Source organism: Equus asinus, chromosome 23 (genome assembly GCF_041296235.1).
Source record: "Equus asinus isolate D_3611 breed Donkey chromosome 23, EquAss-T2T_v2, whole genome shotgun sequence".
In the NCBI taxonomy this organism is placed as follows: Eukaryota; Metazoa; Chordata; class Mammalia; order Perissodactyla; family Equidae; genus Equus; species Equus asinus.
In genome coordinates this window covers 33,596,834-33,614,377 of record NC_091812.1, presented here as the reverse complement: position 1 = coordinate 33,614,377, position 17,544 = coordinate 33,596,834, and the positions used below count along the sequence as shown (strand labels likewise).

Genomic DNA, 17,544 nt, shown 5'->3' with positions numbered 1-17,544 from the left:
TACTGGAAGCTTTTGTAGTCTACCTCAAAGATGAGAAACTAAGACGCTTACTGTACTTATTAGACTTCTTTCTAACCTCTGCTATAATTTCTTCAAGAAAAATAACAGCAATGATGAGAAAATAGGCCCTTCATTTGTCCAATTTTCTTTTTTTTCTTGAGGATGTCTCCGCACTAAAGTTCTCATTCTCAAAAAAGGATTAAAAGACCAACACACAACAAGGCATCAAAGCATTCTTTAGAAGGCCCAGGACCCACTATGGTTACTGCCAGGAAATCATTCCAAACAGTCATTTTGAAAAAGGCAGCAGTCACAAGGGGAAAGGAAGCGGGCGCTGGTAGAGGGGACAGGCGTGTTTGGAGGCCAGCAGTGTTTTGTTTTTAATGAGGCACAGTTGCAGGTCTCCAAATGTGTGCCACAAGGGAACAAGACATATGAGGGCTTCTTAATTCTTTTATAAGCATCACCTTGAAGGAAAAGAGCATTTAGATGTAGGTTTGGCACTTCTTTTAGGTAGAAAGGCTTAAGGGGTTAGAATGCTTAAAAAGAATAATTCAAGTATTCCAGTTTAAAGAATAAAATATTAAAAATAAACCCCACAAACAATTAGATAAAGCGGGGGAAAAGTACAACTGGATGCCATGTTTCTTTCTTTTGGAGGGAGGAGGGATGGGAAAAGAGCTACAATCTTGCTTCTTCCTTACTCTTTTGTATAATGCTGTAGGTATCTCTCTCTTTTAATAGTTTCCTTTTCACTCGTTACATAAAAGCAGAAGTGTCAGAAGGAATAGTCTCTTCTGGTATCTTCCCGGAGTCCTCCAAGCAAAATGGAAAGGAAGGAGGGAAAAAATAACGTGTGTCAGTCCTGTGGTGTCCTACTAAAAGAGGGCAGCAGTGTTTGGACACAAAAAGCCTTAATATGCTCCCTGCAACTATGAATCAGCTAATGCTAAAAAGTGTCGAGGTTTCATCTGCTTTACACCAGACCCACAAGCTACACTCTTGAGAATGCTCTGCTCACCTTCAAAATAAACTGTTTCATCCGAATCCCTCGACAATCTTGGGACCAGCAAGACAAAAGTCAAAAGCAGCCTCAAACTACCTTTGGCTACTCGAGAATAAGATGATTGGGAGTAAGATGATCGGTAACCCCCTCTTACCAACGATCAGGATGAACCTCAAAAGAGTTGTGTGTACAAATCATAGACCGACCCACATCGTGTGTGCGCCCCTGTACTTTTGGATGTAGGATGTGGACACACAGGTGAAGTCTTTCGAGTTTCGTGAACTCCTGGCAAAGGGGTGGGAGGGAGAGGGAAACAAAGTCGCTCCGTTGTGATTTTCCGAGGTCACTTCTGGGACTCGCCCGGGAGCGCGCTCCGGTAGCGGAAAGCGGGCCCCGCGGCGGCCGACAGAGGTCCGGCCGCGACCTCGCTCTGTCCCCTCCTGCGAGGGGCGCGCGGGCCGGGACCCGCCACCCGAAGTCAGATCGAGGCTCGGCTCCGCCTCCCTCCGCCCGCCCGCCCGCCCCCGACGACCCCCGGAGGCGGCGGGGGCACCGCCCGCGCGCCACTCACATGTGCGGGTTCCTCCTGAAGGCGTTGGTGATGTCCTTCACCACCCGCTGCACCAGCACGGCCACCTCCTCGCTAGTCTCGGCCATGTTGGCGGCGGCCGCGGCGGCCCAAGCGCGCCTCCGGGAGAGCGCCGAACCGCCGGCGGGAGTTCCGCGGGGAGCGCGCGCGTGTGCGCCGGTGTGGCCGCGCCCCCGCCCCCGCCGCCGCGCCGGCCGCCGAGCACTTCCGGGTGAGCCCGCTGGCAACTGGGGCGTCGTGCCCGCTGAAGCTAGGGCGGTTTGGTTGGTCCCCGACTTCCACTGGGCGGGTATGGTAACCGAATTTCTTAGTGTCTGAGAAGATGCTGTGGGTTCAGTTGGAAAGTTGCCTCAGGTGGCTGTGTTAAACATTTTATTTTAATTTCTAGTCTAATTCTAGGAAGAAAGGGTCCTCAAGTCACTCCCCGAGAGTCAGAGACTGGCATGAACCCCCTGATGTTGCGGGGTCGGTGAGCCGAGGAGTGGAAAGAAAGATTTTCTTGGACTCTCAAGGTCTGGCAGTAGTGCTCTTTTATTTAGGAATAGTATGGAATAGCATGGGGACAGGACCCATGGGCAGTAAAGAGCTGCTGCATGGGGACAGGACCCATGGGTGGTGAAGAGCTGCTGCCGCTGCTGCATAGGGACAGGACCCATGGGCAGTCAGAGCTCCTGCTGCTGCCCCAAGTTGAGGGTTAGGGCTAAATTTATAAGGCACAGGGTACGTGACTTATTTTTACTGGAAAAAGAAAAGATGATGTAAAAAGTCATTAAATGATTTCAGTGCACATGGGGTCTGGTTATTGTGCGGTCGTGTAACTAGATATGAATCTGGTCATGTAGATCGGCGTGTAGGTGAGGATGCCCTGGGCTTCTCTCCCTGGGGCAGCCCTAATTCATACCGTAAAAATCCACCAGGTCATATAGGTCGGCATGTAGGCCAGGTCACCTTGGGCTTCTCTACCTGGGACAGCCTTAATCCACATCACTGGCACCCCATTCTCAGCTGTTCAGGGAACCTTCCAGGTCCTCGGGAGCTTCGGGAGGAAAGTCTCACTGAGAGTGCTGGTCTTCTTGAGTCGCTAGTGCCGTGGCGCTTTGAGAGCTGGTTCACCTTATTTTTCTAGCTGGAGGGATGAGTTGGTCCAGAGATGCTCGTGGCGGAGTGAGTGCCCACTGGACCGTGTTGGTGACCTCCTTTTGGACCTGCCTGCCAATTTCGGCCTTTGAGCGGCCGTTTTCAAGAAATTAATTTTAAAAATGTAATTGACGCATTAAAGGAAGGAAAAAGAAGGTAAAGGAAAAGTTATTTGCCCCTCGGATATAAAGAGTAGAAGTAGAGAAATCTTTTTTAGATTTTCTACTTTGAGTCTACTTTGTACATCATTTGGTGTCCTTTGAACGTTGTGTGTCAGTTTTGGAGTTAAAAAAGCAAGGCCCTGACGAGGTTTGCTCTGAATAGCGATTTACTTTGCTACAAATAATTTTGGTAAGAAAAACTTGCTTTCTAGTCCATTTGGATTTTGAAATACCATAATTCAGATTTTCATACATCAGATTTTCCTTCAACTTTCTGTGAGAGAAAAATCTGGATGCCTTTGGTTCAGTTCTTTTTACTTAACCCTTGAAATTTGTATCTTTTAAAAACTTTTATAAGCAAGCTCATAGTGTGAACATATGTGCAGTATCTGAATTAGGGTTGATGATTGTGAAAGTAAAAAACATCCATTGGATACCAAATTATAAAGCATTGAATGAGAAATATAAATTATGTCCAGTGGTCGATACTCTCTGTGGGTATGTTTATAGAGGCTAGACCTGCTGTATGGACATTGGCTTTCTGGTTTTCAAAGAAACAAGCTGAAAGTTTCACAAAATTGTAGAAAAGCAAGATGGGACAGATTTGAATTAGTAACATCAAACAAACCTTAACCTCTTAACAAGTTCTCAGATGAGGCAGTGAAGTGAGTGAAGGTGTGTTTCCATCCCAAGGCCAAGAACAACTTCAAATATCCTAGTTACTCTAAGAATGTGATACCAATTCTCAAATGATTTGAGTTAACCAAGTCTTCTTCCCACTTAATCAAAGCCTTACATCCTTTCCTAATAAAGTGGGAAATAAATCCTGACTTTAGGAGGCAGTGCTCAAAGCAGCACACTCAGAAGTACAAAATTTTTTTCAAAGATTCTATTTTTAGTCTGAAAAATTAGTGTGATTTTTGTATTTCACCCTATATATTTAACAGGAGAAAACCAAATTTTGTCCCTAAAGCCTGAAGTAAAATGGATATTCCAGAAAGATAATTCTATATGATTCTGTGTATGCCCTCCCCACATATACACACATACATACACACACCCTGTTTGTACTCATTTGAAAGGCATGGGTCTCATAGGTCCCATGTTTCTTCTAAAAATACACCAATTGTTTCACCCAATCATTAAGGATCTACTATGTTTAGAATTTGGATTTTTTGAATTGAAGCATATTAGAACTCTGATCCAACCCCTACTTTTGCAGATAAGGCAACTGGGGTTCAAAGAAGTTAGAGAATTGAAATTCATGAGACTTTAATAATAATATGTATATGAGAATAGGATATGATAAATTTAGCATGATTTTGCTGAAAGACTCAGATTTATGTTCAGGGATCTGCAAAATACATTTACTGATAATAATGAAATATTGTAAATCGCTTAAATGCCCAACGTTGGGGATTGATTAAATTACAGTAAATCTATGTGATGAAATACTATTTAGTCATTTAAAAGCACATTATAATTAGAATATATACCAAACTCCTAGAGAGAGGTATATTTATAGGAGAATTTTACTTTCTAAGTAACACAAAGAACAAAATACATTTTTTTGTAATTTAAGAAAAGTTTTTAGGAGTATATGTTAATAAAGACATAGATATATTTGTTCACTAGCCAACTATCTCTTATGCATATTAATTTTCTTAGAGATGTACTGATTTTTAAGACCGTGCCTCTAGTTATTGTTCACATGGCCATGAATGTCTTTTGGCAATCCTCCTACACCCCCCAAAAATCGTGCTTTTCATATTTTAGAAGATAATTTGATGGCAGGGGAAAAAGTAGATATGTAGTGACAAAAACAAGTACAAAAACAGCACACAAAACAGTCCTAATTTTGTATATACAAAATGAATTGTAAATAACATAATCATATATATAATAGGTTTGGAAGATATAAACTGAGATGTTAACAATAGTTATCTCTGTATGATAGAATTACTGGAGATAATTAAGATGTATAAATATACATTCTTTATACTCTTCTGTACGTTCCAAACTTTCTACAGTAAAAACCTGGTGTATGTGTTGAGGGCTCTGGTAGGAAGGAAGACACCAAGGTGGTTTTAATGACAGGCTGAGTAATTACTGTTGTGAAGAATTGGAGATGACCTTATAATCTGTTTCTGTCTTTGCTCTGTATTATTCTACTTAAATCACTATGTGTTGTTTGTTTACTCTGTTTATTTGGATTTGAAGTCCATTTTCTCGTAACATTGTGCAAGATAGAGTGCAAATAGTACTAAACACGTTCCTACTGTGTGCTGAGTATTATGATAAAAAAAACAAGCTTATTACCCCCATTAAAAAAGTAAACGCTTGGCAGCTGGCCTGGTGGTGTAGTGTTTAAGTTTGCACCCTGCTTTGGCAACCCTGGGGTTTACAGATTCAGATCCCGCTCATGGACTTACACACCCCTCATCAAGCCATGCTCTGGAAGCATCCCACATACAAAACAAAGGAAGATTGGCACAGATGTTAACTCAGTGACAATCTTCCTCAAGCAAAAAGAAGATTGGCAACAGATGTTAGGTCAGGGCCAATCTTCCTCATCAAAAAAAAAAGGTATAAGTGCTCAATTTTAAATCCTTCATTATAATATTACCATTATGGCTAACTATCTACTTACAGTATGCCAAACCTCAACCTTATCACTATCCTAAAATTTAAAATCCAAGAACTTACTAACAAAGAAATAGAAGAAGGGAAATATAATACCATCAAGCCACAATATCAGTATCTTCTTATGAATTCTTAAGAATAGTCAATAGGAGTGATGTCATCTTTAAAGTTTTTATTAAAGACCATTTCAAGAAAAGGAATAAAAATTAATACATGAATTTAAAAAGACAATTGTACATTAAACTTAAGAAAGTTTTGGTATGCCCTTTGCCTGAGTGTGTGGGTTTATTTTCCCAAATAGAAAACTTCATATATAATCAAGAACTATCTTCTTAAAGAGTCACAAGAACACCTATGAATGTGAATGCCATCTATTCTTATATTTAGTTGATAGCTCTAGCACTTCATTATTCTAATTGTTGAGATAAAGATGAGAAAATGTGTGTGATAGCATCTTTAAACTGAAGCACTCTACAAATGATTATTTATTTCTATGAATAAAGAAAGCATCATTATGAGTAAATCATTATTAAAACACAATGGTAAACTAAGCTAAATACTAACTTTCAGTATGAGACTCTATGGTTTAACATTTCTAAAGAGAATTATTATACAGCAATTACAATTAATCTGCTACATAAAACATGAACTTTTTTTAACCTGACAAGATAGGCAAATGTTATCAAAATAATAATCATGAAGATAACTTTAAATGACCTGTTAATACTGATGTTAGAATCCATGAGGATACAAGAATGAGGTACTCATTGCATAACATGGTTTTTGTTGCTGAGTATGTGATGCCTTCTTTTTCTTGACATTTGCTATTTTCAAAATGTCACTTGTCCCCTTTGCCCTCTTCTTTCTTCCTACCACAGAGGCCCAGGAGACTCATGATGTAATGTTTAGAAAAGAACAGGAGAAAATGTCTGGAGAGAAAAAGAGCCAATCCTAGGCCTGTGTGTGGAAACAGCTAGAGAGATGGGTATGTCTCTATGATGCAATGAATGTTTCTCACGCACTGAAGATGTCGAATTGTTGTAGGAATTTTGTTAGTAATGTGCCTTTTAATGTATGACTAAATGAAAGAAGTACCCAAATATGAGTACATTCTTAGGGGTTTTTTTTCTGCTTTATGTTTTAATTATTCTTCAGTGTAAATATGACAATAATGAAAACCATAGATTTAGATTAAAAAAATCATAACTGAAAATTTAGAAAGCTAGTAAAAGCCTCACTTTGACTACAGGAGGGGTTCACTCTGAGAATTCTTCAGTAACTGCCTAAAAGTAAGACAGGGCAACACCTTCTCTTCTTTATCTCACTTCTTAAATTAATTTTTCAACTCAGAAATCTTGTAATAAAAAGAAACCTTATTTCTCAGTTTCTTCCTGTTTCTGTGTTTTAAGCCACCTCTGAGAATCATTAGAATTATTAATATTAGGACAAAGTCACCCATAGAAAATGATGAACTTCGTTAAATGTTGAATTATGCTCTGATTTGCAGTGTAGTATTTATAGAGACAGATAGTCTGAGTTTTAGGAAGGAATGCCAAAGGGTAACTCCTAGTTAATGTCTTCTGACTTCAGGCACTTTAATTTCTCTGCTGAGCCTCCCAAGTCACCATCAGTGTGCAAAAAAGTGCCAAAGTTAGTGCATTGTGTTTATAGGAAGAGAAGGCTAAATACCATGCCTGAGAGTATGAGACTCCAACCAATTGTACTTACTTATTCCACAAATTTTAATGAGTGTTACTGTGTATAAGACATTGGGCTAGCTGCTGGTGTACAATGGTGAGAAAAACAGACAGTGTTCTTGCCTTCCTGTGGGACTTACAGTCTGATGGAAGAGATACACAATATTCAAGTAAACAGACAAATCTATAATGAAAAATTGTAATACATGACACAAAAGTAAAAGCAAGATACCATGAAAGATGATAACAGTGTGGGAAGAAGGGCAAAATTTTAGATGGTGTGGTCAGGGAGGTCTGTTCCGGGTGGTGATGTTTAAGCTGAGGCTTGAAAGATGAGAAGGAACCAGCCCTGTGAAAAGCAGAAGAGCCTCACCTGTAGTGGAAACAGTATGTGTGAAGGCCTTAAGAAGAAAAGAGCTTACATAGCATGTCTCAGGAATTGAAAGAAGGCCAAACTAATAACTTCTACTGACCTGACAGTGTTTGTAAAGTGATTTCAGATTCAATACTGCTGTTGTCTGAATGTCTACTATGAGCATGATTGCCTAGCTCCAATTTTTCTTCCTTTCTGTACCTTCTGTTTTTTGTAGTGCTACACTGAATGGCTCACCATGGATAGCTCATGTCACACGGTTATGTGGTATCCCATGATCAGGTGTTTAGTCCTAAGAGCCCAGTAGCAAGCCTAGAACTGTTTTCCCAAAAGGATAATATTTATCAAAAGAGGAGGATGACAGTCTTTCTTTCAAAGCCCTAAGGTTATTGCTATTACATTTTTTTAAAATTTGCTACCCTTGGGTCTTCTGGGTCATGTGGCCCAAGATCAGCTTGCATGGAAGCTCTGGGATCCATTCAAAACTGAGTTGTTCAGTAAATTACTCAAACTAAAACATTCAAATAGAGTGTATGTTGCCTCCTGAATCCCGAGTGGCCTGAATGTCTCTTTCTCAGTGGTAGAGTGTACAAGATGAAGCAACTTGCCATCATCTTGGTAGAAATATTGTGACATGTCCCAGACTACTGGACTCTTAGAAGCTTCGCCATGCTCATAGACCCTTTAATATTTTAAGGGTTTATCTTCCATCCTCTGTCCTGTATGTGTTTTACCAAGACACGTAGAGTATTTGGTACTTACTACACATGAAGTCAAATACCTCCAAAGGAAGAAAAAAGCAGTAAAACTCTTGTTATACACTTATAGACTCCGGTATTTTCTCTTTGTAGTATGTATCAAATGTAATTAAGAGTTGTGCAACTAGTTCAACGTCTTTATCCTTCTATAGAATGTAAACTCCACAAGAGCTGGAACCCTATTCGTCATGTACAGTGCTGTGTCCCTGTACCTTCCTTGCATATAGTGGATTCTCAATTAATACTAAAATGGATAAATGGATGGACGGAAAGGATGGGTGAAAATAGGAAAGAATAGAATAGCCAACATGTAATATAGATGTAATGAAGAAACAGTAGAGGAAGTCATGTAGGAATTTAGTCAGAGGCTTAATCATGAGGAAACTTGAGGCCGTATTTTTGCAGTTGAAATTTTTCTAACACATTGCAGGGAGCCATTGAAGGAGTTTGTGCTTCTTTGTTGAAATCCATTCATTCTGCAAGGGTGCTCTCATTACTTTATCCTTTGTTTAGTTATACATACATACGTAAATGAGCACACACATACACACTTTTGAGTTTTATTACATAACAGGAGAATCCATTTCATTTTTAGTTTTGTTTTCCCAGCATCTGGCATATTACCTGAACATAGTAAGCGCTTCAACATTTGTCAAATGAGCAAATAAAGGCCCAATTAAAATGCCGCCTCAACCACGAAGTCTTTCGTGATCACCCCAGCTAGAAATGCTCTTCTATATTCTTGAACTCCACTGGACTCTGTGTAGTGTTTGCTTGGCACTTTTCATATATTGCCTTGTTTTACGGTTATTTATGTATATCTTTTACTAAGTTGGAAGGGGTTGTAACTTGACTTTTGTATCTCAACAACATAGTATCAGTTTCTTATATGAGGCAGACTTTAAGTTTATATTTATTGAATGGAAAAAAATATATATTTACTCTTTTGTTGTTAATGTAATGGATAGCAAAGACTTATGCAATGAGAATCATAATTCTTAAAATCTATCATTCAGTTGTTATAATTTCCATACATGTATTTTATTCTATAATTTGATATTATTTTCACAAATTGAATGGGTGTGGACAGTACAGGAAAGCTTTTGTTGTGGAAAAAGTTATAAATCATGTAAGTCTTTTTTAAAACCACTTTTTAATTGAGATATTCCCATACCATAAAGTTTACCCTTTTAAAGTGTAAAATTTAGTGGTTTTTAGTATATTCACAAGGTTATGCAACCATCACCACTAATTAATTCCACGACATTTTCATCACCTGCTACTGAATCTGGTTCTAAGGATAGCTTAGTCATTTCAGACCGTTTATTTTTTTTTTCTCCTTTTAGCATGGCTTGTAATCTTTTGTTGAAAAAGGGACATGGTATACGGGATAGTAGAAACCAAAGTAAATAGGCATATGGTAAGAGGTTTTATGTTAATCTTGTTAGGAGCTGGGCTGTGTTTGATGTTTACTGTAGCTGTAGGTGCCACAGGATTCATTTTCTGCAAGTGTACTTGTATTTTTTTCTCCCCTGTTGTCTTAGGTTTCTCTGAGAATTTCTTCTTAAATAGAATCTGTGTCTTGCCACTCTTTCAGTTGCAACCCACTGTTATTATACTGAGTCCTATTGGTGTGATAAAGTATTGCGGGAGAGGAATTGTTCTATAATTTTATGATTAACTCTCAGTCTTTTAGTGGGCCTGAGTTCTTGGGCTTGGACCTTCAGCAGTGCTTCCTAGCTTTTTTCTTTTCTCTTAAGTGAGATAGGGAGGAAAGATGGAGGGGCTGGAGTTGGCTAATTGCCTTTCCCTTGGTCATATAAGGTTCTGGTAACATGACTTCACCTGGAGCGTTGGCCCTGATTACAGAGAATGCTTTGGGTGTATTTCAGAATATTACTTAACCCCTCCCTCTGACTAAAATGGGAGGGCATTTTTTGGGGGTCATCACCTTGAGAACCTGGTGGGATTCCTTGAGGTAAAACCCATAAAAGTGTTTGGGTTCCCCTAAGATTGGAACCCCAAAGAGTTTCTCAATCTTGAGCGAGTCCACGCTTAACCTACAGCAGTTTGTCAGAATTATCACCTCAGTGTTCAAAGCAGATTAGGGCTCCAGCATCTTTTGCTCCAGTAAGCTGATCTCAGCTGTGATTCTCTGTATTTGCCTGGCTCTCAAATTTCTGGGTGACAGTTTGCTCTGTGATTTCTGGGTGATTTTAGTTCTGTGATGAGTCTAAGAAAATTCATTTATTTTCATTTTGTTTACTTTTTGTCTTGTTGTAAGACTGGGAATGAAGACTTCCAAACTCTTTACATGTTGGAGCTGACACTACAAGTTTCCCAAACTTTATTTTAAAGGGTTAAATAGGACATATTTTAGACTTTGCAGGTTGCATGGTCTCTGTTCCAATTACTCACCTCTACTGTTGTAGCATGAAAGCAGCCATAGGCAATACATAAATTAATGAGAATCTCTATATTGTTTTTCTATTATTTCATTTATTTCTTCTCTAATCTTTACTATTTCCTTCCTTCTGCTTACTTTGGGTTTAGTTGTCTCTATTTTTTCTAGTTTCTTAAGGTGGAAGGTGTTAAAAAACAAAATTTGACTGAGTACATTTGAAGATCTAGTTGGCTTTATTAAATGATTCCTGACTCAGGCAGTGTCTCATCTGACCAGCTGAGACACAATCAGAGGGGTTACACCACATAGAACGCTTCTATAGTAAGGAGAGTGGGACAAGGAAAGGAAGTCATCAGCAAGGAAAAATGAAAGTTCATTGGAGGAAAGTAAAAGTTTAGGTGAGGACATCTTCTCATTGGCTGAGCTTCAGCATCTCTCATTGGCTAGGCTTGTTGCTGGGCAAGAAGGAATTCTTCCTTCCTCCTGCTGGAGCAGTTAACTGGTTACACTTCCTGTTTGGGAGTGCAAAGTCGTCTCTTCCTATTAGGGTCTGTAACTGACTCTGTAATTAACTGACACTGTAATTGACATCTTCCTCTTTGGGGTAGTTGACATCTTTCTGTTGGGGGTGATTGATAGCTCCCTTTTTTGGGGTAATTGACAACAAGTGGTAGGGTGTGAGAGTTCCGTCTATAGGCCTTCCTGACTCCAATTTTAGTTGAGGTTTTCTTTATTAATTTTAACAAAGATTATGTTATTGATTCAAGATCTTTTTATATAGGTATTTAGAGCTATACATTTCCCTCTAAGCACTATTTTAGCTGAATCCCATAACTTTCGGTATGTTGTGTTTTTATTTTCAGTTATCTTGGTATTTTCTAATATCCCTTGTGATATTTTCTTTGACGTATTGGTTATTTAAGAATGTGGTATTTAATTTCCACGTATTTGTGAATTTCCCTAATTTATATGTCATGTCTAATTTAATTCTATTTCTTCAGAGAACATACTTTGTATGATTTCAATAGTTTTAACTTTATTGCGGCTTCTTTTATGGCTTAACGTATGGTCTATTCTGGAGAATGTTCCCTGTGCTCTTGAGAAGAATATGTATTCTGCTTTTCTTAGGTAGAATGTTCTATAGACATCTATTAGTTCTAGTTAGTTGATAGTGTTGTGCAAGTCTTCTTTTTCCTTGTTGATCTTTTTTCTAGTTGTTCCTTTCATTTTTGAAAGTAAGACATTGAATTCTCCAACTGTTATTGTTGAGTTGTCAATTTCTCTTTTAATTCTATCTATTTTTACCTCTTGTATTTGGGTCTTTGTTGATAGGTGCAGATATGTTTATAATTTTTATATCTTGATGAATCAATCCTTTTATCATTGTAAAATATCATTCTTTGTCTCTATCTCTAGTGACAAATTTTGTCTTAAAGTCTATTTTATGATGTCAGTATAGTCACTCTAGTTCTCTTTTGGATACTGTTTGTGTGATGTATCTTTTCCCATTCTTTCCCTTTTAAGTTATTTATGTCTTTGAATCTATGTCTTGAATCTAAAATGTGTGTCTTGTAGACAGTAATAGTTGGATTACGTCTTTTTTTAAAGATAAAATCCATTCTTCTAATTGCTGCTTTTTAATTGGAGATATTGATCTATTTACATTTACTGTAATTACTGATAAGGAATGATTTAGATCTACATTTTGGTATTTGTTTTCTATATGTCTTATGTGTTTTTGTTCCTCTATTCCTCCATTACTGCCTTCTTTTTTAGTAAATGAATATCTTATAGTGTTCCATTTTAATTACCTTGTCATTTCTTTTATTGTATCTGTTTTTTGAGTTTTTTTTTTTGTTAGGTTTCCTAGGGATTACAATTAAAACCTTACCTTATAACAATATAGTTCAAAATAACAATTTAATTACAACAGTATATAAATACTGTATATAAATATATATATATAGTATTTGCTCCTATATATTTCCATTTCCTCCTTCATCCTTTGTGCTGTTACTATCATGCATATTACATTTTTATATATTGTATGCCCATCAACACCAATTGTAATCATTCCTTTATATAGGTTTTTTGTTTTTAAGAATTTTATTTTTCCTTTTTTCTCCCCAAAGCCCCCTGGTACATAGTTGTGTATTTTTTAGTTGTGGGTCCTTCTAGTTGTGGCATGTGGGATGCTGCCTCAGCATGGCTTGATGAGCGGTGTCATGTCTGCACCTAGGATTCAAACTGGTGAAACCCTGGCCAAAGCAGAGCATGCGAACCTAACCACTCGGCCATGGGGCTGGGCCCTCCTTTATATAGTTTTAAAAATCAGATAGGAGATATAAAAGAAGAATTCCAAACTAAAAAATACATTTGTACTGCTTTTCATATTTACCTATTTAGTTACCCTGACTAGTGCTCTTTATTTCTTCATATAGATTTGAGTTACTGTCTAATGTCTTTTCATTTCAGCCTAAAGGACTCCCTTTGATATTTCTTCTTTTTTTTTTTTTAAGATTTTTCATTTTTACTTTTTCTCCCCAAAGCCCCCCGGTACATAGTTGTATTTTTTTTTTTTAGATGTGAGACCTTCTAGTTATGGCATGTGAGATGCTGCCTCAGCATGGCTTGATGAGCGGTGCCATGTCTGTACCCAGGATTCAAACTTGCAAAACCCTGGGTCTCTGAAGTAGAGCTCGTGAACTCAACCACTCTGCCATGGGGCCAGCCCCTGATATTTCTTCTATGGCAGGCTGTTTGTGATACATTCTCTCAGTTCTGTATCTGGTAATGTTTTGCCTTAATTTTTGAAGGATAGTTTTGCTGGATATAGGATTCTTTGTTGATAATCTTTTTCTTCCTGCACTTCGAGTATGTCATCCCACTGCCTTCTGACCTCTAATGTTTCTTGATGAGAAATCAGCTGTTAATTTTATTAAGGATCCCTTGTATATGATGAGGTGCTTCTGTTTTGCTGCCTTCAAGCTTTTCTCTGTCTTTTGACAATTTGATTATGATGTGTCTAATTGTGGTTTTCTTTGAATTAATACCACTTGGAGTTTTGTTGAGTTTCTTGCATGTATTAATAAGTTTCATCAAATTTGAGAAGTTTTTCAATCAATATTTCTTCAAATATTCTGTCTGCCCCTTTCTCTGTCTCTTTTCTTTCTAAATCTCTCTAGCACTGTTAAATATGCTTATAATTTATTACATTTTTTATTTCTAGAAGTTCTTTTACAAATATGCTAGGTTTCTTTTTAGAGTTACCTGTTCCTCTGAGATACCTTCAGGGTTATCTTTTTATTTGTTTAAGTAGAATAGCCATAGTTATTTTATAATCTGTATATAATATTTCCAATGTCTGCAGTCTCTGCATATCTGTTTCTTTAAATTATTGTTTTGGTTCTTTCCTTCATGATACTGTGTCATTGCGTGCTTCTTATTCCTGAAAAAATATTTTTGGGGGATTTTATAAAGCCTAGAGTGAAGATGCCTCCTCATGGAATGATTTACTTTTGCTTCTGCCTGGTGCCTGGTACACCACCAGTCTGTCACCATCTTAAAACCAGTTGACAGCTTAAGTTTCCTGAATACGAACCTTTTAAAAATCCCATGGCCTCAAGTTCTCAGGATATTTTTCCTTTACTCTCTCAGCCTCCCATGTTCCACAGTGTGCTACAAGTGGGAGTGAGAGGTGGGGGTGTGTTTATGTCTGGTTTATCCATACTCTAATTGGTGTGTCCCTTTAAGATCCTATTTGATTCCTCATCTTGAGTTGGCCCCTGGCCTTGACATCTGTTCCTGTTGCAGGTGAGACTGCCAAAACCAAAGGACGTTTCCCTGGATCAGTAAATGTCTTCAGGACAAACATGGTTGAGGAGTTCAGGTGTTCATGTAGCTATCTGGGTTTTTCTTTCCCTTAGATTTATGACCTTTTGCTTTCCAGTCTTTTGATAGCTCTTCAATGCTCTGAGGAGATGTTTAACTAGCATTTAACTAGCATATCCGTTGTTTTCAACTGGATGATTAGATTGAACAATCTAGCCCACCATTACTAGAAATAGAAGTCTGCAAAGTTTCTTTAATGATAAATCTATAAAAATACTACCTGAAATCTTCTCTTATTATATATCATAAGAGACAAAGATTGGAATAGGAGGTTAGAAAGACATTTTTTATTTTTTTATTTTTATTTTATATTTTATTTTTTAAAGATTTTATTTTTTTCCTTTTTCTCCCCAAAGCCCCCTGGTACATAGTTGTATATTCTTCGTTGTGGGTCCTTCTAGTTGTGGCATGTGGGACGCTGCCTCAGCGTGGTTTGATGAGCAGTGCCATGTCCGTGCCCAGGATTCGAACCAACGAAACACTGGGCCACCTGCAGTGGAGCGCGTGAACTTAACCACTCAGCCACGGGGCCAGCCCCTAGAAAGACATTTTTTAGATTTTTGAATTAATCACAAAAAGTCTTTCATTTATAAATGTTTGATGAATTACTTGCTGTTTTGTAGAAGGCTGTGTGCTGGAAGGATACAAAATTTTAAACAGCACGAATATATTCATTAGGCATCTTTTTTTTCTAGTAATTTTGAAATTTTAGTGTCACTTTTAACTAAATTACCTTTTAGGATTAACTCGTTTACAGGAACAATTATGCCGTCTCACCCTCTTAAAATCTCAATGTGCTGTGGGCCTACCGTTAGGATTGCATAGTTACACTTATTTAAATAGGTTATTTTATTAGACAGGTTATATTACTTAAACAGGAAGTTATTAAATGGAATTATTAAGCAGTATTTTACTTAAACAATAAATTTATTTATTTTACTTTAAATGGCTATAAACCAAGTTTCTTTTTTTCACACTTTAGTTTTGTATCATATAAAGAAAGCATTAATTTTTTACATTTTCTTCAGGGACCCTATATTTTATAGACAAGATTAATGGTTTGGTTTTGTTTATGGTATTTACTCTCTTATATATCTGCCAAGTTTATGAAGTCCTGTTGTCTTTCAATACAATGGTTCATTTGAAGTATATGTGAAAAGGAAACTTGGTATAAAGCCACAAATCACTGATTGATGGATTTTTAACTTTAAAAAAGAATGTAAGGTGTTTAAGAAAGCTCAACATGCACTACATTAATACAGCAAAGATTTCTATTCAGAATTTGTACAACAGCCCTATTGAGGTGTTTTTGGATTCATTAGATGTAATTCACTAACCACGAATTAAACATAAGTTGATTTTTGTGTGTGTGTTATGACAAATTATTTTGTTTGCAGAGAAGGTATTTTGTTCTTAACAACATATGGGATCATGAAAAAACTTGGGCAGTAAGTTAATAGAGATGTTTCTTTGCTGTATAATTTAATAAATACCAGCAATGATTTAGCAACTATAGCATTTTTAATCCAAGTAACCATTTATTAGCTATTAACGAGGTATAAGAAGGAATGCTAATTGATTTATATTCTTAAAATATCTTGAAATATTTCATTAAAGGTGTAATGAATCACTGTAAAGAAAACTAATGTAAAAATTCTGAGATTCTTTTTTCCTTATTCCATTTTAGGTTGAGTGATGAAAATCGCCATCAATACGTGCAATGTTGCTCAGATGTTTTAATTACATTTTGTCTTCTTAATTCACTTAAATTCATTTATTTTATAGGAAGCTAATTCACATGAAATTTATTGTGAGATAGACTTTAAGGACATTCTTGACATTCTATTTTCTGTTTTATAAAAGCCTAAATTTTCACCATGCTAAATTGTGTTATGCAATTGTGGTTTCTTAGTGTTATAAAGACTGTAGGGAGGCTTAGCTGTCACATGGTACATGGTGGAAGTGGCATCATGGAAATGGTGTCAACCTGGTTCTCAGATGCATGAAAGAGAAGAGAAACAGACAGGAAACTTCTCGTAAGAGTATAGAATTTGTGCGTGTGTGTGTGTGTGTGTGTGTATGTGAGGAAGATCGGCCCTGAGCTAACATCTGTGCCAGTCTTCCTCTATTTTATGTAGGATGCCGCCGTACCATGGCTTGATGAACAGTACTAGGTCTGCGACTGGGATCCAGACCTGCGAGCCCTGGGCTGCCGAAGCGGAGTGCGTGAACTTAACCACTACACCCCTGGGCAGGCCCCAGTATAGAATATTTTTTGATAACCCATTTACTATAAAAAATCTATAGTTTCTATAGTTTAGTTATAATGAATGGGAATTATGAATATTAAATACAGTGTGACTTTTCAAAAATTTCCTTCCATTTCTTTTGCCACTTGACAGCAAAGACATGAAAATTGAACTAAACACATAAGCTATTGTGTTCATATGTATCTTATATTTTTAATATAAGGTGGAAAGCTGGCTTACAGCCACTTTTAATGCACAAGAATTATCTTAATGAATCCTAACGAAATCATACAGTCTTATGAATATTATTTGCTTGAAAATCTTCCTGTATTTTATAAACTCTAGTTAAAATGACTTTGTTACTTGAGTTTACTCCTGTGCTATTGAATCTGTTCTTTATATGAAAGTTCATATAAAATATTAAAAATGCTTTTCAGTTAAAATGGTTTTATATATTCTCTCAAATTTTTGGACGAGATTTAATTTTGACCAAGAGTAGTTCTGACCACATTACACTTCAGGGTCCTCTAGTAGCCCACATTCATTTATATCTGTGTCAGAGTGAGTTAGGTTTCTCGCTGCCATTCATAACATACATTTGAGCCAACAGACCATACCCCAATAATGGAACCAGTT

At 37.3% G+C, this 17,544-nt stretch overlaps 1 protein-coding gene and 1 long non-coding RNA gene across 2 annotated transcripts in view; one reads left to right on the top strand and one right to left on the bottom strand.

Annotated features, from left to right (window-relative positions):
• PTAR1 (protein prenyltransferase alpha subunit repeat containing 1) overlaps window positions 1-1,779 on the bottom strand; it is a 42,070-nt gene extending 40,291 nt beyond the window's left edge. The window contains exon 1 of the mRNA XM_070495939.1: window positions 1,578-1,779. Coding sequence (XP_070352040.1) covers window positions 1,578-1,663 — 86 coding nt within the window. The 5' untranslated portion in view covers window positions 1,664-1,779. The remainder of the gene's footprint in view (window positions 1-1,577) is intronic.
• Window positions 1,780-1,794: 15 nt separating this feature from the next.
• The window catches only part of LOC106834411 (uncharacterized), a 40,223-nt gene continuing 24,473 nt past the window's right edge, over window positions 1,795-17,544 (top strand). Inside the window, exons 1-3 of the long non-coding RNA XR_011497506.1 lie at window positions 1,795-1,884; window positions 2,722-2,888; window positions 6,415-6,521. This is a non-coding gene — a long non-coding RNA (uncharacterized lncRNA). The remainder of the gene's footprint in view (window positions 1,885-2,721; window positions 2,889-6,414; window positions 6,522-17,544) is intronic.